Genomic DNA, 27,772 nt, shown 5'->3' with positions numbered 1-27,772 from the left:
GTTCACCTTATTTCGGATGCTCCTGAAGTTGAAATAGACACACTTCAAACCAACCTTTTGCTGGCTGGTGCTCTCTTGCGACCCTATTTCAGATATCCCTACTCTAACTACCCGAAGATCATTAGCAAATTCCCCACCCCACCCCCAACAAGGATATTGGTACCCGTCTGGTTCAGGTGAAGACCACCCTGTTTGTAGAGGTCCCACCTACCCCAGAAAGAGCCCCAATTATCAGGAATCCAAAACCCTCCCTTCTGCACCATCCCTGTAGCCACATGCTCAATTTCTCTCTCTCCCTGTTCCTCACCTCACTAGCACATGGCATGGGTAACAAACTGGAGATAACAACTGTTTGTCCTAGCTCTAAACTTGCACCCTAGCGCCCTCAATTTCTGCCTTAAATCCCCATCTCTCATGCTACTTATGTTGTTGGTACATATGAGGACCGCGACTTGGGGCTGCTCCCCCTCCCCCGCAAGGATGCCGAAAACATGATCAGAGACATCATGAACCCTGACACTTGGGAGGCAACACACCAGCCGTGAGTCTCTCTCATTCCCACAGAACCTCCTGTCTGTCCCCTGAACTATGGAGTCTCCAATGACAAATGCTCTGCTCTTTCCTTTCTGAGCAAAAGGAATGGACTCTGCACCAGAGAGCTGTGCCCCATTGCTTACCCCCCAACAGTATCAAAAACAGTATACTTGTTGTTGAGGGGAATGGCCACAGGGGATCCCTGCACTGCCTGCCTGTTCCCTTTCCATCCCTTGGCTGTAACCCATCTACCCTCTTCTTGTACCTGAAGTGTGACCACCACCCTGTAACTCCTCTCAGTAACCCCCTCTGCCTCCCAAACAATCTGAAGTTCATCCAGCTCCAGTTCCCTAACACGTTATCAAGGAGCTGAAGTTGGGTCCACTTTCCGCAGTTGTAGTTGCAGTCAACAGGGACACTAGTGGTGGCCCTTTACCTCCCACGTTCTGCAGGTGGAACATTCAACTGCTCTAAAATCCATTCCCACTATTCTGAATGACCAACGAGCCTACTGAAAACTAAAAGAGAGGAAAAAGAAAGACTAGTCATCTTATCAATCCGGTGCATGGAACCTTTTTTTGGTTAGAGGAGGAGAATGGGTGGGAGACACTACCCGAGTAGTGTATAGGGTAACGCAACTGCCCAAATATGAAGCCTCACTTACCCAGCAGTCCCATGTCAGCTCCTGCTCAGCATGCCCTCTGCCTATACACAAGGTAAGTTTGTAAACTGTACTCCAACCTTCCTGTTGGGCTTCTGGTCCTCGCTATCGCTCCTCCCACTGTAACTGCCACCACGTAAATGAAGAATGATTTTTGCATCAAAAATGATGCAATGTATTTATTCAACTCCTCTGCCATTTCTTGGTTTCCCTTGTTATTTCATTCTCTAATGGGCATGATTTCATTTTGGCCTCTCTTAATATGTTTAAAGATGTTTGGCCTGTATATTTTTATTTTCCTTTCTACTTTGTCCTCAGTTTATTTTTCTCGCTCTTTTTATTTTTTTTGGTCAAATTTCTGATGGTTTTTAAAACTTTCCCAATCCATGATGTCATGGTCAGTTCGCATGTCCTTCCTGCTGTCCCCACTCTTGTCCATACAGCTTGCAAGCACCTCAATTGTTGGGACAGCTGCAAAATCAAAATCTCCTTAAGTGCTGCTCCTTGGATTGCTATATGTGCCTCACCTACAAACAGACCTGCCTGTCCTTGATCACAGCCCAAGAATGAATGACCTAATCTCAGGAATGCGACCACCTCCCGCAGCCAAATGTCTAGGTACATTTCACCATTCCTGAAGTGGCAGAATGTCTGCAGCTTGGGCTGCAGTTCTTCAACTCAGGTCCAAAGTTTTTCGAGTTAGAAATACTTGTTACAGATGTTTTCACTATGGATCACCTTCGTGTCCAGCAGCTTCCATATACTGCAGCTACAACACATCACCCAATCTTCCATCTCCATTGTATTTTATATCAGTCATCAACTAAATCACTCTCATGTCCATGCCCTTTTAGACACAATGAATCCCCACCCTAAACATTTTATTGTATTTTTTTTCCTTTCTTACATGCTTATATTAATCTTATACCAAACAAACTATTTTTAAGAAAACGGGAAAATAATCTGAAGACCGAAACACAATACTGATGAAGGGCTCTGGCCCAAAACGTCGAATTTCCTGTTCCTTGGATGCTGCCTAACCTGCTGTGCTTTAACCAGCAACACATTTTCAGCTGTGATCTCCAGCATCTGCAGACCTCACTTTTTACTGGAAGTACACAATAGTCCTATTCAGGAACAGCTGTTTTATTTCAGCAAATGAAACTGAATATCTCTCTCCTCCTACCACTGAACTCCTTGAGATGCTCAAATCATACACTCTATTGTCAGCCATACTTATTGAAATGCACAACTCTGGTACCCTATTGTAAGTCACAGTCAAGTGCTACTTCACACTAAATTGGCTGCTTATATATACTCCCAAGAAAAAGAGCCTACCTCAACAAGTTAATAAGGAATGAAGATTTAGACAGTCTTATCCATTAAATACACAAACTCAGTCCAAAGCTGAACTGAACTCATTCACTGAATTTATAGGCTCCCAAAGCAAAAGGTCCAGCTCACTCACTTAATGGAAAGCCAATTTCAGCTGGTTCTTAATTAGGATACTCCTTCAAAGCAGCTCTTCAAAAGAAACCTGCTCAAAGCTCAGGTTTAAACGGCAGGTTTTGCTTTAACACAAATACAAATTACGATTTAAAGTTGGCTAAATGAAGTTTGCAGAAATTAAAGATTTAGACCCTCTTCTTGAAAAGGTGACCGAAGCAAGAGTCCTTAAATATAATTATTGCAGCAGTAGACTGATATTTGTCAAAATAAAGTGAAAGGTTATTGGAGGTAGGCTGAAAAATTGGATTTGAAGTTTAATTAGATCAGTCATAATCTTATTGAGTAGCAGAACATGCTTGATGGGTTGAACAGCCTCTTCCTGCTCTCAGTTGGTACGTTTGTCTAAAAGTCATTAGGGATGGGCAATAAAAACTGGCCTTAGCAGTGACACCCTCATCCTATGAATGAATAAAAACAGGTAGAAATTGCTCTCTGCTTTTAAATACAATATGAGAAGCTTCACCAGTAATCTGACTGAGAGTTGCATTAAACCAGATGGCGTACGAGATCCCTGGGTGAATTCAGTCAGTGCAGTGTTTGTTTATCAATGACCTCTGCTGGAGATTCAATGTCTGTGCAGACTTAGCTGTGAATTTCTGATTCCTAACTTTCATTAAAGGACACGCTGACATCTTGGTCTGCAATTCCATACGGAAATCTGGAGATGAGGATTACTATTGAGTTCATCTAACTCCAACTTAGTTAACCTTAAGTTAACTATTTCCATCTTCATTGAAATGCTCATTGCTCATGCCTTCTCCAGCTGCTACTATGTAAGTTTGGTAACAAGACAGCTACTGACAGAGAAAGGGTGATGGTGTCCTTTGTCAGCGGTCACACCTTATAATGACTGGTTTTCCCACCCTATTAAAATCTTACTGTGATGTAAGAGTCATTCATCCCATTTAGCCTGTCCTGATCAGTAAAATAGTCCAATGTGCTGTCCTTTTCCCAAAGCCCAGCAAGTTTTAGACACTGTGGCGTGAAATTGTCGACTTCAGCAGCTTGAAACACACTCGCAGCCAATCTTTCATCACACCCATTTTTATTTTCAATTGATTACTGTCCTCCACAAGGTCAGTTCAAGAATCCTCCACAAGCCTCCTGAATGTGAATTCCATTCATCAAGAGGCAGAGTGAACATGATTTTCACAGCAAGGAAAGTCAAATAAAAGGGCAGAGCAGCAGGAACCTCGATACAAATCCTCCTTTGACTTAAACCAGGCCTTTGATTCTGTCATGTGAGAAGACAAGCTTCCCCAAACTTGGCTGCCCACTGAAATTCGTCATCTGTCTGCTGCACAATGGCCTCACCAACACATCCACCAGAGATCCAGAGATGAGTGCAAACTGGGGTCAATCAAGTCCATCACATCAACATTCTTCTCCACCTTCCTTGCTGCAACACCTCATCCCATATCCATCAATCTTTCCACCGGCTTGGAGCTAATCTATCAGATGAGCAGGAAACTGTTCAACCTGCATCACCACCACTCTCCAGAATCATGACCCCCTCAGCCTCTGTTGTGAGCTGCAGTACACAGATTGGGTGTGTCCTCACAGAGTCCAAGCTCTAAACCACCTTCGATGCATTCACAGAGGTATCTGACAGAATGGCACTTAGACTAAATATTCAGAAGACAAAGGTCCTCTAACAGCCTTCTTTGACTGAGTAACACTGCCCTCCAACTGTTAAAATTCACAGCAAGCCACTGGACAACGTGGATCAATTTTATACCTTGGGAGCCTTCCTTCAGTGAGGACAGACATGACCAATGAAATTCAACATTGCCTCGGCTATGCCAGTACAGTCTTCAGCCATCTCAGAAACCCAGCATTTGATGATAAAGACCTCAAGCCTAACGTCAAGCTCATTCCTACAGGGCAACAGCATTACCAACTATCCTGCATGCATCAGAGATGTGGACAGTGTACAGCAGACATCTCAAATCTCTTGAGAAATACAACCAGCTATGCCTCATGCAAAATCCAGAGCTGGCTAGGTATTAGTGCCCTTTCTCACCAAAATTCCCAGCATCAAGGCGCTGGTTACAGTCAACCTGCTCTGTTGCATGGGCCACACAAGACTCCTAAAATGAGCACTCCAATCTGAATTTTTTCATAACAAGCGATTACCAGGATCACAGGGAAAATGCTTCACAGACATCCTCAAAATGTCCCTGGAGAAATACAAGATCCCCATTGTCACAACGCTATTCTCTTTTTCTTTCCAAAAGCTGTTCCTTGGCTGAAGGATACTCTGTCCTTGATTTTTTTCAGAGGGGTAATAAACCAGGCTAGGCTCCGATCAGAGATGAAAACAATTTTGAGAGGCCTTTTGTTCATATGTAAACAGATGAGACTTCAGCCAATGTGGTTTTATAAGTGACCTGTATAAAGAAAGGGGTGTGGTTAGCTCTCTAGCTGCACTGAGCTGAGCAGTTTTAGTTCAGTCTGACTCTCTTTTTTCTCACCTTCAACTTCAACCTGTAAGCATGCATTCCATTTATACTAGGTTTTAAAGGGAGTTTGCTTATTGGAATTGTTGCGTATATTCGGAACAGCATAATTAAGTCTAGCTTGGATCGACGAGTTCTGTAGGGATTCTTTATCATGTCCTTTGCATTTCATTGTGTAATTTTGTGAATAAATTTTTGTATGTTTAGAATCTAGTAGTCAATCTAGATAACTTAATCCGTGTAATTTTCACTGTACACTTACCGAAACAAATGGTAAACAGATGAGACTTCAGCCAAAGTGGTTTTAGAAGTGGGCACAAGTGGGCAGCATGGTGGCACAGTGGTTAGCACTGCTGCCTCACAGCGCTAGAGACCCAGGTTCAATTCTTATCTCAGGCAACTGCCTGTGTTGAGTTTGCACATTCTCCCCGTGTCTACATGGGTTTCCTCCGGGTGCTCCGGTTTCCTCCCACAGTCCAAAAATGTGCAGGTTAGGTGAATTGGCCATGCTAAATTACCCGTAGTGTTAGGTGAAGGGGTAAATGCAGGGGAATGGGTCTGGGTGGGTTACGCTTTGGAGAGTCGGTGTGGACTTGTTGGTCCGAAGGGCCTGTTTCCACACTGTAAGTAATCTAATCTAATCAAATTGCTAAATTATGGTCTGAGCTGCCTGCTTAAGAATGTTTCGAATGGTCTAGCTTAACCCATAACACTATTGACTATAGAAACTCTAGTCTAAGATGGTCCACCTGGATCAGAAGTACCCACACAAGACAAAACCACATTGAGTGGCTTCAATGGGTCGAGGTGGAGGCAAAACTCAACTCCAGGTATTGTTCTCACAAAATTATGCTGCACTCCCTCCAAGGCCAATATATCCTTCCTAAGATCTGCTCATAGTGCAGCAAGTTGAGTGCAAACAGGGTTTTGTATAACTGCAACATTGCCTCTGCATCCTTGTACTTCAGTCTTCTAGATATCCAGGCCAGCATTCCATTAGCTTTCTTTGTTACATTCTGCACCTGTTCATGACATTTTAAAGATCTATTCCATCTGTCACAGATTTGCCCATTCACTTAGTTATCAATATCCCTTTGTAATGTTTCCTATCGGAAACATGTTGTGAAACTTGAAAGGGTTCAGAAAAGATTTACAAGGATGTTGCCAGGGTTGGAGGATCTGAGCTACAGGGAGAGGCTGAACAGGCTGGGGCTATTTTCTTTGGAGCATCAGAGGCTGAGGGGTGACCCTATAGAGGTTTACAAAATTATGAGGGGAACGGATAGGATAAATAGACAAAGTCTTTTCCCTGTGGTTGGGGAGTCCAGAACTAGAGGGCATAGCTTTAGGGTGATAGGGGAAAGATATAAAAGAGACCTAAGGGGCAATGTTTTCACGCAGAGGGTGGTACATGTATGAAATGAGCTGCCAGAGGAAGTGGTGGAGGCTGGTACAATTGCAACATTTAAGAGGATTTGGATGGGTGTATGAATAGGAAGGGTTTGGAGGGATATGGGCCGAGTGCTGGTAGGTGGGTTGGGATATTTGGTTGGCATAGACGGGTTGGACCGAAGGGTCTGTTTCCATGCTGTACATCTCTATGACTCTATGTTATGGTACCATCTACACTGGTCTCTAATGCTGGCTAGATTTTAGTCATCAGCAAATTTGGATACATGACTTTCCATGCCACTATCCAAGCCATTAATAAATAATGTGAATAACTGAGGCCCTAACACAGATCTGTGTTGGACACCACAGGTCACATCTTGCCAATCTGAATATCTACCCATTATCCCTACTTTCTGTTGCTTGCCACTCAACTAATTATCCCGCCACGATAGTAATTTCCTTTCATTTCTCTGGGCTTCTATTTTAGTTAACAGCCTATCATTTACCAAATGTCTCTGGAAGTCCATACCAACAGTATCCATAGACATTGGGGTGGGACAGTGGCTAGCACTGCTGCCTCACAGTGCCAGGGACCCAGATTTGATTCCCACCTTGGGTGACTGTCTGTGTGGAGTTTGCACATTCTCCCCGTGTCTGCGTGGGTTTCCTCCGGGAGGAAACCTGGGCCAATCAGGGAGCTCTGTCTGATACTTATAAACATGAGTATCAGAAGGTCTCCTCAGTCTAGGGAGTGGCTTTGAGCTAACTGGTCAGAGCATGTGAACTGGGTGAGTTGCTAATGGGATACTGGCCTCTGCAATTATTTCACTTGTATAAACTGTTTAGATGCTGGTTTTTGCATCTTTCCCACTCAGCCTGATGTGTGCTGTCTTTTGCACTTTTGTTTGCCTTTTCTTTTAGTTTTATGCTGTCCCTTATCTTTTCAGTTGTCCACAGCTGTTTTTTCTAATGAAGTGCAGTTTTTCCCTCTCAGGGGTAAATAAGCTAGTTTTGTATCATATTAAATGTTCCTTTAATCATTCTGAACAAACGTTGAGATTGTCGATCTGCTAACAGACCCAGGGGTGTGACAGTGAGTGGCTTGGGAAGTAAGTTGGTGAGGCATTGAGGGTAATCATAGACTTGTGCAGCAGAGACAGCATTGTGTGTTTAATAGAGTAATAACAATTCCAGGGACATAAAGGTTTAACATAGATTACATCATACATCTGACAGTAATGAATACTAGGTTAGACTCACAATATAAAATAGGAAAATACATACAAAATATAAAAGCTTTCCTGTAACTTATCCTTTTCGGAAAATGCAATTTGGAGTTGCTGATAGTCTGTTTATAATGAAAGCGTATTACTGTTCAGCCTGAAGTCATCATATTCCAGTGAACAAATAAATAGTGGATGTGCGGGTTTCAAGTCAGTAAAGTGAATTTGCTCTCCAGCATATATTCATTCTTCTTCATATTCCTAACTGGAGTGTACAAATTTTTTTGTTTGTTGATACTGAAAGACTCACCAATGAACATAAGCGTAATAGCTCCAACCACCATAATCACAGTCTGCAGTGCATCTGTGTAAATCACTGCTGTCAAACCACCTGTCAATGGGAAGACAAAAATAACCATTTACTGAGCAATAATCCCAGACTATAAATAATAAATCAGGCATAAATATCGTCAAGTTACTCCCTGAAGTTTTTACATTAAGTTAAATTAAGGGAAGTTTTTCTGAAATATTTCGACTTGTGGAGGGCAATAGAAATTATCCTTTCACAGCTTAGATTCCGGCTTGTTTTATTACATGTGTGAAGGGAAATTATGCAAGGACCTATGATAGGTTCCCCAAAGAAGATATATTAGGGTAGATTATCGATTCAATCGTGAGAGAATGGGAGATGTTTGGAAGAAAGGCTTGAGACAGTTTTGTTCATTTACTTTTGTAAAGGGGGTTTAAACTGAACATTTTTAACATCCACTTCTTATTTTGTTCCTGACTGGCAGAGAATTTGAAATATTAATCAATTGGACTTCAGCTCTTAAGTACCTATTTACATTCAAGACAGATGTAAAAAAAATTCCCATCTTCTTTGCACTGATTGGATAGTAAGTTAATGCTGGCCTTTGCTAACACTGCTATTGAACATGACCGGATCTGATGTATGTGTTGGGTGGCATTCCGAACAAGATTTCAGGTTGTCAACTGATAATGCAGGTATCAGTGAATGAGTTGAGGGAAGTAGAGGGGATGAATGATTCATATATGATTGTTAAAAGAAGGACAGCATTTTTCTTGAATTTTTTGTCTGTTTTTTTGAGTATCAGAGTACATTGAAGCTCTAATGTTTGATGCAGAGAGGCTTCATGTAACCTCTGGTGTAATACTGGGAAAAGTGCTGAATGGAGACAGGGCTGGAGCCATGGGACAATGTTTAAAGATTGTCAGGCACAACACAGAGGCAATAACAGAGCAGCATAGATAAGGGTCAGACATTTACAGGGAGACAAGCTGATAGCAAGCTGATAAATGCACAAGTCAAAATGCATTGTGGGCAGGCTCAAGTAATGCACCTTTCAATGGGGAAGAATTCCCACCCTCTCGACTCATATCCAATCTAATTAGATGGCATTATCAGGACTCCATAGTGGGCATTACCAGGACTACAGACAGGTCCATAAAGGAGGCCCAATGGATCCAGGTAAATCAGGGCCATTTGGCAAAGAGAGTTTTGTCAACTTAGGAGGCAGAATGATTGGGGTCAGGGTCGGGATGGGAGGTGGTGAGATGTGGGTTTTAGAGATAGGAAAGAAATTGGGGCAATTGCTGTCTTCTGGGGACATGCCCTGAGAGGCAAAGGGCAACCTCCAAATAATATGTCCTTCCTTCCTTTTAAAAACCTGTGCCCACTCCCATTCACTGCTCATGCCAAATGTATTGCAGTTAGGGCAATATTGAGATCAGCGAGAGGGGTGCTGTCATGTCTAGTCCAATGTTTTGTGGCCAGGTTTCACAGTTACTCTTTTGTCAAAATATAACATTATCAATAGAAGGGAGATTATTTTAAAAATAGTCTTTAAACAATCTGTTTATGGCCCCTTTCTGTATATTCTCAGAAATGGCTCTGAGGGAAAGTGCCTCTGGGTAACTCTTTCTTTTCTTAAATGTGCTGGTTTCCCTTGTTTCTTCCTTCTATAACCTATTTAATCTGGAAATCATCATGAAGAAGAAACTAAGGTTTAAACGTATATCCACCATCGCATTTTTTTACACAGAAAGTGGCTCGTGTGTGGAATGATGGCACATTAAGGATAGCAAAGATGATTCTCAATAGGAGCGAGAGTAACAGGGTAGTTGTTATGGGGGACTTAAAGGTCACCAATATTGACTGGGAATACTACAGTTCAAGTAGTTTAGATGGGTCAGTTATTGTTCAATGTGGACAGGAGGGTTTTCTGACACAGTACGTAGTCAAGCCAACAAGAGGCAATGCCATATTAGATTTGGTACTGGAGAATGAACCGGCCAGGTGTTAGATTTGGAGGTAGGTGAGCACTTTGGTGATAGTGACCATAATTAAGTTATGTTTACAATAGCAATGGGCAGGGATAGGTATATACCGCAGCTAAAGAGGTATAACTGGGGGAAAGGCAATTATGATGCGATTAGGCAAGATTTAGAATGCATAGGATGGGGAAGGGACGTGCAGGAGATGGACACACTTGAAATGTGGAGCTTATTCAAGGAACAGCTACTGTGAGTCCTTGATAAGTATATACCTATTAGGCAGGAAGGTAGTTGTCGAGAGAGGGAGCTATGCTTTACTAAAGATGTTGAAGTTCTTGTCAAGAGGAAGAAGAAGGCTTATGTGAGGATGAGGCGTGAAAGTTCAGTTGAGGGCTTGAGTTATAAGTTAGCCAGAAAAGATCTAAAGAGAGGTCTAAGAAGAGCCAGGAAGGGGCATGAGAAGTTTCTGGCAAAGAATCAAGGAAAATCCTATGGCCTCCTTTAGATATATCAGGAATAAAAAAATGACTAGAGTAAGGTTAGGGCCAATCAAAGATAGTAGTGGAATCTGAGGATGTAGGAGAAGCACTAATGAATACTTTTCATCAGTATTCACATTGGAAAAGCGCAATGTTAGTGAGAATACTCAGATACAGGCTACAAGATTAGATGGAATTGAGGTTGACAAAGAGGAGGTTTTTGCAATTATGGAAGATCTGAAAATATATAAGGCCCCTGGGACAGATGGGATTTATCCTAGCATTCTCTGGAAAGCCAGGGAGGAGATTGCAGAGCCTTTGGCTTCAATCTTTATGCCATCATTGTTGACAGGAGTAGTGCCAGAAGGCTGGAGGATACCAAATGTTGTTCCCTTATTTACGAAGGGGAGATGAGACAACCATGATAATTATAGACTAGTGAGCCTTACTTCGCTGTGGGTAAGATGTTGGAATAAGAGATAGGATTTATAATCACATGGAAAGGAATAATTTGATTAGGGATAGTCAACAGGTGTTGTGAAGGGTGGGTCATGCTTCACTAACCTTATTGAGTTCTTCGAGAAGCTGACTAAACAGGTAAAGTCTTTGATGTGGTGTATGTGGACTTCAGTAAGGCATTTGATAAGGTTCTACATGGGAGGCTATTGCACGAAATACAGAGTTTCAGGATTGAAGGTGATTTAGAGGTTTGGATCAGAAATTGGCTAGCTAAGAGAAGACAGAGGGTGATGGTTGATGGGAAATATTCATCCTGGGGCTCAGTTACCAGTGGTACGCTGCAAGGATCTGTTTTGGGGCCACTGCTGTTTGTCATTTTTATAAATGATCTGGAGGTGTGTGTAAAAGAATGAGTTAGTAAATTTGCGGAAGACACTAAGGTAGGCAGAGTTGTGGATAGTGCCAAAGGATGTTGTGGGTTACAAAGGGACATAGATAAAATGCAGAGCTGGGATGAAACGTGGAAAAATGGAGTCTAATGTGGAAAAGTGTAAGGTAGTTCACTTCGGAATGAGTGACAGGAATGCACAGTACTAGGCTAATGATAAAATTCTTGGCAGTGTAGATGAACAGAAACATCTTGGTGTCCAGGTGCATAAATCCCTGAAAGTTGCCACTCAGGTTAATAGGGTTGTTATGAAGGCATAGGGTGTGTTGGCATTTATTGGTAGGGGTATTGAGTTTCGGAGCCACAAGGTCATGCTTCAGCTGAACAAGACACTGGTAAGGCCGCACCTGGAGTATTGTGTGCAGTTCTGATCACAGCATTATAGGAAGGATGTGGAAGTTTTGGAAAGGGTTCAGAGGAGATTTACTAGGATGTTGTCTTGTATGGGCAGAAGGCCTTATGAGGAAAGGCTGAAGGAACTGAAGCTGTTTTTGTTGGAGAGAGAGAAGAAGGTTGAGAGGTGACTTAGTCGAGACGTATAATATAATCAGAGGGTTAGATAGGGTGGACAGTGAGAGCCTTTTTTCTCAGACATAGATATCTGGGTAGTTTCTTTACTCAGAGAGCAGTAGGGCATGCAATGACCTACGTGCAACAGTAGTCTTGCCAACGTTAAGGGCATTTAAATAGGTATTGGACATACATATGGACAATAATAGAACGGTGTAAGTTAGATGAGCATCAGATTAATTTCACAGGCCTGTGCTGCGCTATGTTCTATGAACAGCCAGAGAAAGTGGTGAATGTGGGTACAGTTATCATGTTTAAAAAGCATTTGAAGTGTTCATGATTAAGAAAGATTCGGAGGGATATGGGCCACGTGCAGGCACATAGGACAAATTTATTTGGGATGTGGAGAGCATGGGCTGGTTGGACTAAAGGATCTGTTTCCATGCTGTATGACTCTGTCTGCAGTGTTAAGTCCCCTGGAACCATTGATAAAAGACAGAAAACAGATTACAACATTTGATGTAGAATGGAACAATGAAGTTGACAATTTAGGAGTAAGATTAGACTTGCATCTAGGACTTTACTATGGATACTTAATCTTGCTCTTGGATTCCCTTATATAAACCAAATCAAACTGAAAATTTGAGTAATGTCATATTATCATACCCTTATTTTGGTGAAATTACTTTTTTGGCAATACATCAAAACAGACAATAAGCAAATTGGCAGCAAATGTTACATCTCATCTGTTTTATTTATTCTCTGTTACACTAAATTTTTGAGGAAATTACTGAATTTTATTGATCTGCTTCAACTAATTATCCTTCTCCTACTGTACATTGCTCTACCAAATCTCCTAAAATATTTCCACAATGGTCTGAATTTATTTTACTCCAAACTCATCCATATTATTATTTTTGCTTTTCTTTCATTCCTTCATTAAAAACACTTTTAAATCAAAGCATTGCACCAGAAAATGAACCAACTTACCATTTGTTACGATTTGTAATTCAATTCAAACTGTACAAACATATGAGGAATTAGTTCAAAGTTAATGACACATCTACTATGTTTGAAGTCCATGCATTGGATACAACCATCACTGACAATAGAGAACAACTGCTCCTGTTTACAGCTTTATCATTTGCTAGTAATATTTCTTTATGTCAAGAGATTACGGCGGCACGGTGGCACACTGGTTAGCACTGCTGTCTCACAGCACCTGAGATCCGGGTTCAATTCCTGACTCAGGCGACTGACTGTGTGGAGTTTGCATGTTCTCCGCGTGTCTGTGTGGGTTTCCTCCAGGTGCTCCGGTTTCCTCCCACAGTTCAAAGATGTGCGGGTCAGGTGAATTGGCCATGCTAAATTGCCCGTAGTGTTAGGTAAGGGGTAGGTGTGGGGGTATGGGTGGGTTGCGCTTCGGCGGGTCGGTGTGGACTTGTTGGACCGAAGGGCCTGTTTCCACACTGTAAGTAATCTAATCTAATTACTGATACATTTTCAATTAAAATAGCATGCCAACAGTTTCAACTCTGCAGGTTCTTAGCATCAATGATAAATTTAAAAAGGTAGCAATGCACATTTATCTGAGGTTATACTATTGCTAACTATGGAAACAGAAGAATGCTCTCTTTGTCTGATCTGTATTACTAATAAAGGATTCAAATAAATCTCAAGCACCTTTTACTTGTACCAAGATCAGGTAACAGAACTTGACCATAGAACTTAAAGTTGTAGTTTCATTCTGGGAAATTGTGACCATTGGCGAAACAACTTTAAGTGAAATATAGTTTCCCATGGACATTAATGCTAAAGTGAGAATTAGGTTCCTATGGACAATTCTTGCTTGGAGAAAACAGGTTAAAATATTGTACTATGTGTGAGTATTCAGTATGGTACATTCATCTGTATTGCAGAATGAGATGTTCCTAGCTGAAGTTACTTGAAAAATAAACTAAATTACTAAAAATAAAAATAAAACAGTACAATAATATAGCTATATAATATGGTAATACAGTTTTTCACACAAAGGGTGGTGAGTGCATGGAACACATTGGCTGAGGAAGAAATGAAAGCAGACACAATAGCAGCACTGAAGAAACATCTGAACCAACACAAGAATAGGAAGGAGTAAATCAATAGTAAGAAACAAAGTAGGGTTAGATGGTGTAGAATTTGCGTGGGGAGAATTGAGGAACTGCACATGTAGAAAAGAAACATAGTTGGAGTTTTGTACAGGCCTCCAAATAGTAGACAGGAGCTGGGGTGCAAGTTACACTAGGACATAGAAAAGATGTGTAGGAAAGGTAAAGTTACAGTCATCGTGGGGGATTTCAATATGGACTGGGAAAATCAGGTTGGTAGTGGGTTGCAAGAAAACAAATTTGTGGAATGTTGATGAGATGATGGAGTCCACTAGGGAACAGGCAATACTGGATTTAGTACTGTGCAATGAGGCAGACTTGATCAGAGAGCTTAAGGTGAAATAACCCAAAGGAGGCAATGATCACAATATGATTGAATTTACTCTGCAAAATGAGAGGGGGAAAATAGAATCAAAGGTAACGGTATTACAGCTGAATAAAGGCAACCACAGAGGCATGAGGGAGGAGCTGGGTAGAATTGACTGGGAGAGGAGCCTAGTAGGAAAGACAGTGGAACAGCAATGGCAGAGGTTTCTGGGAGTAATTCAGGAGACATAGCAGAGATTCATTCTGAGGAAAATGAAGCATGGGACAGGGAGGATGAGACAACAATGTTTGACAAGGGAAGTTAGGGACAGCTTTAAAGCAAAAGAGAAAGCAGATAATGGGGATTGGGAAGCTTGCAAAGACCAGACGGCAACAAAAGAGGAGGAATAAGATTTAATTTGAGGGTAAGCTTTAGATGTATAACGGCTGAAAGACATTCAAAAGTGGACATTGGGCCATTGGAAAATGATGTTGGAGAGATAGTAGTGTGGAACAAAGAAATAGTTAAGGTGAGGCATTCTTCCTCCAGGTGTCTGGTGGTGAGGGAGCGGCAGTGAAGGAGGCCAGGACCTCCATGTCCTTGGCAGAGTGGGAGGGGGAGTTGAAATGTTGGGCCACAGGGCGGTGTGGTTGATTTGTGCGGGTGTCCCGGAGATGTTCCCTAAAGCACTCTGCTAGGACACGCCCAGTCTCCCCAATGTAGAGGAGACCGCATTGGGAGCAACGGATACATTAAATGATATTAGTGGAAGTGCAGTTAAAACTTTGATGGATGTGGAAGGCTCCTTTAGGGCCTTGGATAGAGGTGAGGGAGGAGGAGTGGGCGCAGGTTTTACAGTTCCAGCTGTGGCAGGGGAAGGTGCCAGGATGGCAGGGTGGGTTGTAGGGAAGCGTGGACCTGACCAGGTAGTCACGGAGGGAACGGTCTTTGCGGAAGGCGGAAAGGGGTGGGGATGGAAATATATCCCTGATGGTGGGGTCTTTTTGGAGGTGGCGGAAGTGTCGGTGGATGATTTGGTTTATGCAAAGGGTGGAAGGTGAGCACCAGGGGCGTTCTGTCCTTGTTACGGTTGGAGGGGTGGGGTCTGAGGGTGGAGGTGCGGGATGTGGGCGAGATGCGTTGGAGGGCATCTTTAACCACGTGGGAAGGGAAATTGCGGTCTCTAAAGAAGGAGGCCATCTGGTGTGTTCTGTGGTGGAACTTGTCCTTCTGGGAGCAGATACGGCGGAGGCGGAGAAATTGGGAATACAGGATGGCATTTTTGCAAGAGGTAGGGTGGGAAGAGGTGTAATCCAGGTAGCTGTGGGAGTCAGTGGGTTTGTAAAAAGTGTCAGTGTGAAGTCGGTCGTCATTAATGGAGATGGAGAGGTCCAGGAAGGGGAGAGAGGTGTCAGAGATGGTCCAGGTAAATTTAAGGTCAGAGTGGAATGTGTTGGTAAAGTTGATAAATTGCTCAACCTCCTCGTGGGAGCACGAGGTGGCACCAATGCAGTCATCAATGTAGCGGAGGAAGAGGTGGGGGGTGGTGCCGGTGTAATTACGGAAAATCAACTGTTCTACGTAGCCAACAAAGAGACAGGCATAGCTGGGGCCCATACGTGTGCCCATGGCTATCACTTTGTCTGGAGGAAGTGGAAGGATTTGAAGGAGAAATTGTTAAGGGTGAGGACCAGTTCGGCCAAACGAATGAGAGTGTTGGTGGAAGGGTACTGTTGGGGACGTCTGGAGAGGAAAAAATGGAGGGCTTGGAGGCCCTGGTCATGGTGGATGGAGGTGTAGAGGGATTGGATATCCATGGTGAAGATGAGGCATTGGGGGCCAGGGAAACGGAAGTCTTGGAGGAGGTGGAGGGCATGGGTGGTGTCTCGAACGTATGTGGGAAGTTCCTGGACTAGGGGGGATAGGACAGTGTCGAGGTAGGTAGAGATGAGTTCAGTGGGACAGGAGCATGCTGAGACAACGGGTCGGCCAGGGTGGTCAGGTTTGTGGATCTTGGGAAGGAGGTAGAACCGGGCAGTGCGGGGTTCCCGGACTATGAGGTTGGAAGCTGTGGGTGGGAGATCTCCTGAGGTGATGATGTTCTGTATGGTCTGGGAGATGATGGTTTGGTGATGGGGGTGTGGGGTCATGGTCGAGGGGGGCAGTAGGAAGAAGTGTCCTCGAGTTGGCGTTTGGCTTCAGCGGTGTAGAGGTCAGTGCGCCAGACTACCACTGCACCCCCTTTATCTGCTGGCTTGATGGCTTCCACCTCAGAACATTTTAACCCCAGGGCATCAATGTGGATTTCAACAGTTTCCTCATTTCCCCTTCCCCCACCTCACCCTAGTTTCAAACTTCCAGCTCAGCACTGTCCCCATGACTTGTCCGGACTTGTCCTACCTGCCTTTCTCCTTTTCCACCTTTCCACTCCGCCCTCTCCTCCCTGACCTATCACCTTCATCCCCTCCCCCACTCACCCATTGTACTCTATGCCACTTTCTCCCCACCCCCATCCTCCTCTAGCTTATCTCTCCACGCTTCAGGCTCTCTTCCTTTATTCCTGATGAAGGGCTTTTGCCCGAAACGTCGATTTCACTGTTCCTCGGATGCTGTCTGAACTGCTGTGTTCTTCCAGCACCACTAATACAGAATCTGGTTTCCAGCATCTGCAGTCATTGTTTTTACCTCGTAAATCTTTCTTCAGCCTGCCCACCTCCTCAATACTACCTGCCCCTTCATCTACCTTTGTATCATCTGCAAACGTAGCCAGAATGCCCTCAGTTCCTTCATCCAGATGTTAATGTATAAAGTGAAAAGTTGTAGTCTTGACACTGATCACTTGTCACTGGCTGCCATCCTGAGGATGACCCTTTTATTCCTTCTCTCTGCTTTCTGCCAGCTAGCCAATTTTCTCTCAATGCTAGTACTTTGCTTCTAACACCATGGGCCCTTAGCTTACTTAGCAGCCTCCTGTGAAGCATCTTGTCAAAGGCCTTCTGGAAGTCCAGTTTGATAACATATATTGGTTGTCCTTGGTCTAACCTGCTCATTACCTCCTCAAAGAATTCTAACAGATTTGTCAGGCATGACCTCCCCTTGATGAAACCACGCTGACTTTGCCCTATTTTACCACACACTTCCGAGTTTTCAGAAATTTCATCCATCACAATGGATTCCAGGATCTTACCCACGGCTGAGGTTAGGCTAATCGGTCTGTAATTTTCCATCTTTTGCCTTAATCTCTTTTTAAACAGGGGTGTCACCTTAATGATTTTCCAGTCCTCTGGGACCATCCTCTAATGATTCCTGAAAGATCAACATTAACTCCTCCACTATCTCTTCAGCTGTCTCCCTTCGAACTCTGGGGTGTTGTCCATCTGTTACAGATGGTTTATTGACCTAAAGGCCATTTAGTTTTTCCAGCACCTTCTCACTGGTGATGGCCACCATACCAGCTCTGCCCCTTCAGTCTCTTGAATCTTTGAGATATTACCCATGTCTTCCACCGTGAAGACTGACACAAAGTAATTATTCAGTCCCTTAACTTCCAGCTCAGCACTGTCCCCATGACTTGTCCGGACTTGTCCTACCTGCCTATCTCCTTTTCCTCCTATCCACTTCATCCTCTCCTCCCTGACCTATCACCTTCATCCCCTCCCCCACTCATCTATTGTACTCTATGCTACTTTCTCCCCACCCTCCTCTAGCTTATCTCTCCACGCTTCAGGCTCTCTGCCTTTATTCCTGATGAAGGACTTTTGCCCGAAACATCGATTGCGCTGCTTCTTGGATGCTGCCTGAACTGCTGTGCTCTTCTAGCACCACTAATCTGGAATGAAGAAAGATTTAGACAGGCTAGGAGAGGGGGCAAAGAAGTGGCAGATGAAATACAACATAGGAAAGTGTGAGATCATATACTTAGATGGGAAGAATAGAGGCATGGACTATTTTCTAAATGGGGAGAAAATTCAGAAATCTGAAATTCAAAGTGACTTGGGAGCCCTATTGCAGGATTCTTTTAAGAGAAACTTGCAAGTTGCGTCAGTAGGTAGGAAGGCAAATACAATATTGTTGTTCATCTTGAAAGGACTAGAATATAAAAACAGGGATGTATTCTGAGGCTTTACAAGGCTCTGGTCAGACCACATTTAGAGTATTGTGAGCAATGTTTGGCTCCATACCTTAGGAAAGACATACTGGCCTTGGAGCGGCTCCAGAGGAGGCTCAGAAGAATGGTCACAGGAATGAAAGGCTTAACAAAACAGGAACTTCTGAAGACTCTTGGACTATTTTCAATGGAGTTCAGAAGGATGAGGGGCAGTCTGGTTGAAACTTACAGAATACTAAACCACTCGGAAGGAGTGGATGTTGAGAAGATGTTTCCATTGGCAAGAGAGACGAAGACCTAAGGGCACAGCCTTAGAGAAAAGGGAAGACCCTTTAGAACGGAGATAAGAAGAAATGTCTTTAGCCAGAGAGTGGCGAATCTATGGAATTCATTGCCACAGAAGGCTGTGGAGGCCAGGTCATTGAACATATTTTAAAAAAAAATAGATAATTTCTCGATTGCCAAGGGAATCAATGGTTACAGGTAGAAAGGGGGAAAATGGGGTTGAAAAACCTATCAGCCATGATTAAATGGTGGAGCAGATTTGATAGGCCAAATGGCTCACTTCTGCTCCTATGTCTTGTGGTCTTATGGAATGGTACTATGGCGAAAAAATCTTGAGAGTAAGCATGCCATAGAGGTATTTTGTTGCAAACAAAGTTAAACTGAAACCCATAAAGTTAAACAAATAAATTGTCACTATTTTATTCCTAATATTGAAGTGAAACAATGTTGAGTCAGTTTTAAAATGGAGATTTACTGTATAGTAGAGCTTCAGTCACTTGCATTAATATTTTGAGTGTGCTGATATACTTCAGGACAGTATGAAGACGACATCTAGAAGGGTTCTGACTGATGAAACCTACGCATTGTTAAGACATGGCTTTTCTTTTATATTAAGAAACAGCTTTTTGAACTAGCTGTATAAATTGAAGAGTTTGGCTTTCAGGATCTAACAGGATTCTTAGAAATCTGCAAACTGTATGAGTGTGTTTTCAGTCAAATGTTGAAAAGCAAGCATGATCAGCATATCTTAGCAAAAGAAAGAACATTACAACGGCAAGAAAACAGAAGCCATATTGCAGCACTGCTCTCTCTATTTTCCCCAGTGCTTGTTTTATTTTAGGAATGTGTCATAAAAATCAAAACAAACTACCAATCCTACATAACTAAAATCTTTAAAGAAATGTAAATATAAACTTAACGTGAATTCTAGTTTATTGAAGTGATGTTTAACAGAGCTATTGCAAGAATTGACTGTTTCAGGCCAAAGGAGGGATTTGCTATTCTTTAGCATCTACATATTACCTGAATCAGGGGTTTGATTTTATAGGCAATAACCGCCTAGAATACTCTGCTATTTTTTAACAACTTTTACGATTTTTTTTGTTGACTAATGTTATTGCTGTTGCTGTGAACAAATTAATTATCAGACGGCATGTACATCATTCAAGCTTTAAGGTGTGAATGCAGTAGCCTTTAAATCTGGCTTCTTGTGTCTTCCTCATAATTGGTGCTATGCCTTCCAAGCATGTATACTTCAAGCTCTACATTTCCCATCTGACGCTTCTGCCACTTTCCCTCTTCCTTTAGGCTGTTCTTTAAAATTTCTCTCTTTGATGAAGCTTATGATCACCAAGTCAAGTATCTCATCTTTTGATGTCATGCTAAATTTGTCGGATTATGCTGCTGTGAAATACGTTGGGATGTTGACACTGAAGCTCGATGTTAATGCAAGTTGTATCATGATCACTCGAGGAGCACTTTTCAGAAAAGAACACTTGTCCCCATCAAGATCTCATAGTGTTATCCTGAGCATTCACAGAATCAGTATAAAGGCTACAAAGAAATTGTCTCTGATGTATCAGTGTGATTTCAGAGCAATATGGTGTAAGGTGTAAAGAAGGTATCCTGACATTTTCTGTACTTTGGAATAATTCTTAACACAGAAACAGTAACTACAAGTGATAAATGGAGGATTTCTTACTCAGAGTGCAGAAATTCTTATATAAATAATTACCAGCTATTGTATAAAAGGCAGTCACTGTCAGCAAAATCACTGTAGAAATGTAGAGATTCCAACCCAACGCGACTTGGATGAAAAGCGCTCCAGAGAAAATGTCAGTCTGAAACAGGAACACATTTAGAATCATAGAGTCATCAAGATATACAGTACGGAAACAGACTCTTCAGTCCTACCCTTCCATGTCGACCAGATATCCCAACCCAACCTAATTTCATCTGCCAGCACCCGGCCCATATCCTTCCAAACCCTTCCTATTTATATACCCATCCAAATGCTTCTTAAATTTTGCAATTGTACCAGCCTCCACCACTTCCTCTAGCAGCTCATTCCATACACGTACCGCCCTCTGTGTGAAAAGGTTGCCCCTTAGGTCTCTTTTATATCTTTCCCCTCTCACCCGAAACCGATACCTTCCAGCTCTGGACAACCCGACCCCAGGGAAAAGACTTTGCCTATTTACCCTAACCATGCCCCTCATAATTTTGTAAACCTCTATAAGGTCACCCCTCAGCCTCCGATGCTCCAGGGAAAACAGCCCCAGCCTGTTCAGCCTCTCCTTATAGCTCAAATCCTTCAACCCTGGCAACAACCTTGTAAATCTTTTCTGAACCCTTTCAAGTTTCACAACATTTTTCCGATAGGAAGGAGACCAGAAGTGCACGCAATATTCAAACAGTGGCCTAACCAATGTCCTGTACAGCCGCAATATGACCTCCCAAGTCCTGTACTCAATACTCAATAAGGGAAAGCATACTAAACACTTTCTTCACTATCCGATCTACCTGCGACTCTACTTTCAAGGAGCTATGAACCTGCACTCCAAGGTCTCTTTGTTCAGCAACACACCCTAGAACCTTACCATTAAGTGTATAAGTCCTGCTAAGATTTGCTTTCCCAAAATGCAGCACCTTGCATTTATTTGAATTAAATTCCATCATTGGCCCATCTGGTCAAGATCCTGTTGTAATCTCAGGTAACCCTTTTTGCTGTCCACTACACCTCCAATTTTGGTGTCATCTGCAAACTTACTAACTGTACCTTTTATGCTCCCATCCACATGGTTTATGTAAATGACAAAAAGTAGGGGACCCAGCACCAATCCTTGTGGCACTCCACTGGTCACAGGCCTCCAGTATGAAAAACAACCCTCCACCACCACCACCCTCTGTCTTCTACCTTTGAGCTAGTTCTGTATCCAAATGGCTAGTTCTCCCCGTGTTCCATGAGATTTAACCTTGCTCACCAGTCTCCCATGGGTAACCTTGTCGAACGCCTTACTGAAGTCCATAGAGATCACATCTACCGCTCTGCCCTCATCAATCCTCTTTGTTACTTCCTCAAAAAGATTCAATCAAGTTTGTGAGCCATGATTTCCCACGCACAAAACTATGTTGACTATCGCCAGACCATAGCAACACGACGGCTGGAGGAAGAGTGCCTCATCTTCCGCCTAGGAACCCTCCAACCACAAGGGATGAACTCAGATTTCTCCAGTTTCCTCATTTCCCCTCCCCCCACCTTGTCTCAGTCCCAATCCTCGAACTCAGCACCACCTTCCTAACCTGCAATCTTCTTCCTGATGTCTCCACTCCCACCGCCACTCCAGCCTATCACCCTCACCTTTACCTCCTTCCACCTATCGCATTTCCAATGCCTCTCCCCCAAGTCCCTCCTCCCTACCTTTTATCTTAGCCTGCTTGGCACACTTTCCTCATTCCTGAAGAAGGGCTCATGCCCGACACATCGATTCTCCTGCTCCTTGGATGCCGCCTGACCTGCTGCACCTTTCCAGCAACACATTTTCATCTCTGATCTCCAGCATCTGCAGTCCTCATTTCTCCTATCCCTAATCAGTCCTTGCCTTTCCAAATACATGTACATCCTGTCCCTCAGGATTCCCTCCAATAACATGCCCATCATCGACGTCAGGCTCACTGGTTTATAGTTCCCTGACTTGTCCTTACCACCCTTCTTAAACACTGGCACCACACTTGCCAACCTCCAGTCTTCCCACACCTCACCTGTGACTATCGATGATACAAATATCTCAGCAAAAGGCCCAGCAATCACTTCTCTAGCTTCCCACAGAGTTCTAGGGTACACCTGATCAGGTCCTGGGGATTTATCCACTTTTATGCGTTTCAAGACATCCAGCACTTCCTCCTCTGGAATATGGACATTTTGCAAGATGTTACCATCTATTTCCCTACAATCTATATCGTCCATATCCTTTTCCACAGTAAATACTGATGCAAAATACTCATTTAGGATCTCCCCCATTTTCTGCGGCTCCATAAAAAGGCCGCCTTGCTGATCTTTGAGGGGCCCTATCCTCTCCCTAGTTACCCTTTTGTCCTTAATGTCTTTGTAAAGATTCTTTGGATTCTCCTTAATTCTATTTGCCAAAGCTATCTCACATCCCAGTTTTGTCCTCCTGATTTCCCTCTGAAGTATATTCCTACTTCCTTTATACTCTTCTAAGGATTCATTTGATCTATCCTGTCTATACCTTTCATATGCTTCCATCTTTTTCTTAACCATTAAAAGATAGGCAAACAATAACAATAGCTTCAGACTGCTTAATTCATCACTTAAACAAAATATTGGTGATAATTTCTCATCTGCTTTTAAAGTAACAATTATAGTGACAATTTAATTAAGGCTTTTCAATGATGTCATATATGTTAAATGATTTACAACGGTTTACCAAGTCCTGTAAATCATTTATTATTTATTACAATGTGCTCTTTATGTGGGACAGTTTCTTGTTTTCAGGCCACTTTAGTGGAGCCATCAGCATTTCATACTTTCAAGGTCTTTGATCTCAAACATTCCACTTTACTCCATTACTAAGAGATGATAGTAAATAATTTACAGTTGATTACAGCACTAGGCTGCTGACCTGTCTTGATTGAGGCTAGGAAAATCAACATGATTTTATGCCTATGCTCTGGAGATGGGTTTGGAGTCAGAGATGGATGTAGCCTTTGATCAAGAGAAAGAGTGCAGTGTGGGCACCTGTCTTTTTACTGACATTCTTCAATCAAGCTTCAGGCAAGACAGTGGAGGGCAAAGTCCGTCATTTTGCAGTTGCTGGTGGTGGAATCACCAAGTTGGACAACTACTCAACAAAATCAAAGAGGTTTACTTACAAACAGAACAAACTAATTGATGCCTTGGCCCCCAGCCAATTCTCATTTTGCACATTTATCGAGAGGCCGACTTTTAGTTGCTGAAAAAGCTCCACACAGCGGAAACACTGCTTGATAGACAGTTTTCTCAATGTTTATATTTTTCAATCAACTTATTCAGAGACTTTATCACACACATCCAGAGCAGGTAGGACTTGAACCCAGGCCTTCTAGTTCAAAGGCAGGGACACTACCACTGTGCTGTAAGATGCCACCAAGCTCAATGTTTCTTTAAAGATGATAAAACGGTGTCAGGTGCTTATAGTTTCTGTTATTATTTTAAATGTCTGGTTAGGGGCCCTCTTGTTAGGGGTACATTGGTAGTGTCCCTGTTCCTAGACCAGAGAGGCCTTCTTGCAGATCGTTTCAGAGAACATCTCTGGGACACTCACACCACCAACCTCACCACCCCATGACTGAACACTTCAACTCCCCTTCCTACTAGATTAGATTAGACACCCTACAGTGTGGAAACAGGCTCTTCAGCCCAACAAGTCCACACTGACCCGCCGAAGAGCAACCCAGCCCCCGCTGACTAATGCATCTATCACTATGAGCAATTTAACATGGCTAACTCACCTGACCTGCACACCTTTGGACTGTGGGAGGAAACCAGAGCACCCGGAGGAAACCCACGCAGACATGGGGAGAATGTGCAAACTCCACACAGACAGTTGCCCGAGGCTGGAATTGAACCTGGGACTCTGGTGCTGTGAGGCAGCAGTGCTAACTGCTGAACCACTGTGCTGCCCTCTGTCAAGGACATGCAGGTCCTGGGCTTCCTCCACCGCCAAACTGTTACCACCCGATGCCTCCATGAAGAATGCCTCATACTCTGCCTTGGGATTCTGCAACCACACAGGATCAATGTGGATTTCAACAGCTTCGTCATCTCCCCTCACCCACATTATCTTAGTTCTAAGCCTCCAACCTCGTCACTGCCCTCCGCACTCGTCCATCACTCCCTCCTCTGACCTATCACCTTCTCCCTCACCTTCAACCACCTATCGCTTTCTCAGCTACCTTACCCCCAACCCCAGCCCCCACCCATTCATCTCTCAGCCCCCGACCCACAAGCCTCATTCCTGATGAAGGGCTTATGCCTGAAATGTCGATTCTCCTGCTCCTCAGATGCTGCCTGACCTGCTGCACTTTCCCACCAACACACTCAAGACCCAGATTTAAGTCCCACCTGCTTCAGAAGTGTGTGATAACATCTCTGAACAGGTTTATCAGAAACATAGTTTAAATAACTGGTTGAGTGCACTTTTATGGGGTTGTAGTAATAGCTGTTTATAAAGAAACTTATGAACTGTATCTATAGATGCTATTGCCACTATGGGGTTCAATAGTTCTGTACAGAGTATATGTTCAATGAGGTCCATTTGGATTGCAATAAAATATGTAGGGGATATTGGAGATGAGTGGAGGGGCTTAGGTTGGCATGATAAATATGAGGGACTATTGGCGTGGGTGGCAGGCAGGGGTCGGCTTGGGAAATGTGTGGTGTGGGAGCGGCTATGAGGGGTGAGGGCTACATGACCTATTATTGAAAACAGCAACTGGGCTGAAGTCCCAAAGAACTATAACCAGTTCCTGTTGGCATTCAGCATTCCAGCAGCTGCCTCAGACCTGAGTATAGGGCTCAACCCCAGCACACACCTACTGTTACCCCATTGGACAAGTACACCTTTCGATACACTTTCTTCTGAGGTAAATGTGTCAAGTTGGGAAATTTCCCAATTTTCTTAACTACCTGTAATTTGATAGTCGAGGTCTTGATACCAGAGCTTGGACTAGCATAACCTTTCCTATTGGTGAGGGGACTGGCCTTTGTCAATTTTATTTATCCCTGAGGAAAGAGACTAGAAGAATCATCAGTTCATCAGTAGTTATCTAATGATGAAGGGCTTTTGCCCGAAACGTCAATTTTCCTGCTCCTTGAATGCTGCCTGACCTGCTGTGCTTTTCCAGCACCACTCTGATCTAAACTCTGGTTTCTAGCATCTGCAGTCCTCACTTTTGCCTCGTTATCTAAACCAGCCTAGTGCATCTTTCGACTGCTGGTTACAAATTGTCAGAAGAAGAAATTTAGTACAGTCGGTAAAGTTATCAGGAAACAAAATGGTGAGGTTAACTTATATTAAAGAAATGAAGGTGAATCATTAGCAATCAAGAAATGAATCGGTTTGGTGCAACTTATATTACTTGCTGGGTGTTCTAGGTTAGTGGTTTCTGCCCATCTGTAAGATTTATGGGTTTGTCACTTCTTTCTGTGAATGTAAATTATGCTCAAGAACAAATAGTTTTCTGTTAATGTAACTAATAGCCCTGTGCCAGGTTTCAGAGAAAAAAAAATTAATCAAGAAATGTAGGAGGGCAAAATGACCCTGGTTGTTGGTAAAAATACTATATTTGGTCATCAGTGAGAGAAACACTCCCTATCTTACTGCACGCTCAATAATGCTAATCAAGCGACAGCCAACTTCACTTTCAACTAATTGTGCAAGAACAGAATCCAACACCATCAGTTATTTGTGTTCCAGTGTCAATGAACTGGGTCCAAGTAACCAGCACTGTGTGTTTTAACCTTTATAGTAAGAGCATGTACAAGAAGAAGAGGAAAGAAAGAAGTGAGAAGATGAAAATGGATTAGGAAGCATTAAGGAGAAGAAGAAAACAATAAAAATCAAAGGAGGAGGAACAGATTAAACAAATCACATTTGCAAGGTTGTACAGGAGGGAATATCTTGTTGCTATAGGCAGGAACATCGCTTTAAAAAACTGTGGCAGTGGTATCATCAGCACAATTGGTGTTAGCCTGCCATCTTCCCTCCCAGGCGCCTGGACCACTAGATCCCCTTTGGCTTAGCCAGGTTTCCCTGTTTCTATTTTTACCCACCTTACCCATTGCTGCTTAATCTATTAACACACAGACTGCACTCTTTAATTTTGCTCATCATACCTTCAATTGTCTCATATTAATTTCATTCTTGTCATGGAATTGAATCCTTTTTCCATTTTTATTTCTTACTTCACAGGCAAAGTGAGCTTGCAAACATGCACATATATGTAACGGTGTGTGTAAAGATTATATATGATTGCTTCAATCCTCTTTCTCTTTGTTCTGCTGTATTTTTTAAATAGTGTCCATCTGTGGAAATGATCATTATTCACTGATTGCCTCACAGATGGTGCCTGACCTCCCGACTGTCTCCAGCTATTTCTGCATTTATTCTAAAACTTGCTGCAGTATTTTGCAATTTTGATGAAATAAAGTAAGCTTGCAAAATAGTGCAGGGCAAATTTGAGCTAAGTGAGTGCTATACATACAGGCTAATGTGAAAAACGTCACTACAAGAATTGCACATGAACTTTTGAGACTGAAGTTGAACTGAAGCAGTTCTTGTGATTTCAGAGAAATGTAGAAATCTAACCTAAGTGCCAACAAACATGGCACTGCTCCAAGCATTATCTAATGACTGGAATATGAGATTTAAGAGCAGGAATAGGTGACTTGGCCCTTTGGGCCTGCTCCATCATTCAATATGATCATGAATGATCTGGTTGTGCTCTCAATCCCACTTTCCTCTCTGCCTCCCATAATTCTTAATTCCCTTGTTTATGAGAAATCTCCCTAATTCAGCCTTAAATAAATTCAATGACGCAGTTTCTGCTGCTTTCTGGGGAGGTAATTGCTATGCTTATAACCTTTGACAAAAAGAAGTATTCTCATCTTTATCTTAAAGTAGACAGCTCTTATTCTTAAACTCTGTCTCCTATTTGTAGCTTTTCCCACCAGAGGAAACATGCCCCAGGTAGGCAACCCATGAAGTCCTCTCAAAATCTTATATATTTCAATAAGTTAAAAATCACACAACACCAGGTTATAGTCCAACAGGTTTATTTGGAAGCACTAGCTTTTAGAGTGCTGCTTCTTCATCAGGTGGTTCTTCATCAAGTGACAACCACCTGATGAAGGAGCAGCGCTCCGAAAGCTAGTGCTTCCAAATAAACCTGTTGG

General features: G+C 42.8%; 1 protein-coding gene across 1 annotated transcript in view; it reads right to left on the bottom strand.

The window, feature by feature from the left end:
• Positions 1–27,772, bottom strand: part of slc5a9 (solute carrier family 5 member 9) — a 108,456-nt gene that overhangs the window by 50,917 nt on the left and 29,767 nt on the right. Inside the window, exons 5-6 of the mRNA XM_060829583.1 lie at positions 20,552–20,657; positions 8,089–8,169 (exon numbers count right to left, since the gene is read on the bottom strand). Of these exons, the coding sequence (XP_060685566.1) occupies positions 8,089–8,169; positions 20,552–20,657 (187 nt within the window). The remainder of the gene's footprint in view (positions 1–8,088; positions 8,170–20,551; positions 20,658–27,772) is intronic.

This window comes from Hemiscyllium ocellatum, chromosome 9 (assembly GCF_020745735.1).
Source record: "Hemiscyllium ocellatum isolate sHemOce1 chromosome 9, sHemOce1.pat.X.cur, whole genome shotgun sequence".
Lineage (NCBI taxonomy): Eukaryota > Metazoa > Chordata > Chondrichthyes > Orectolobiformes > Hemiscylliidae > Hemiscyllium > Hemiscyllium ocellatum.
Note: the sequence above shows the minus strand (reverse complement) of the source record. Positions and strands in the feature narration are given on the sequence as shown.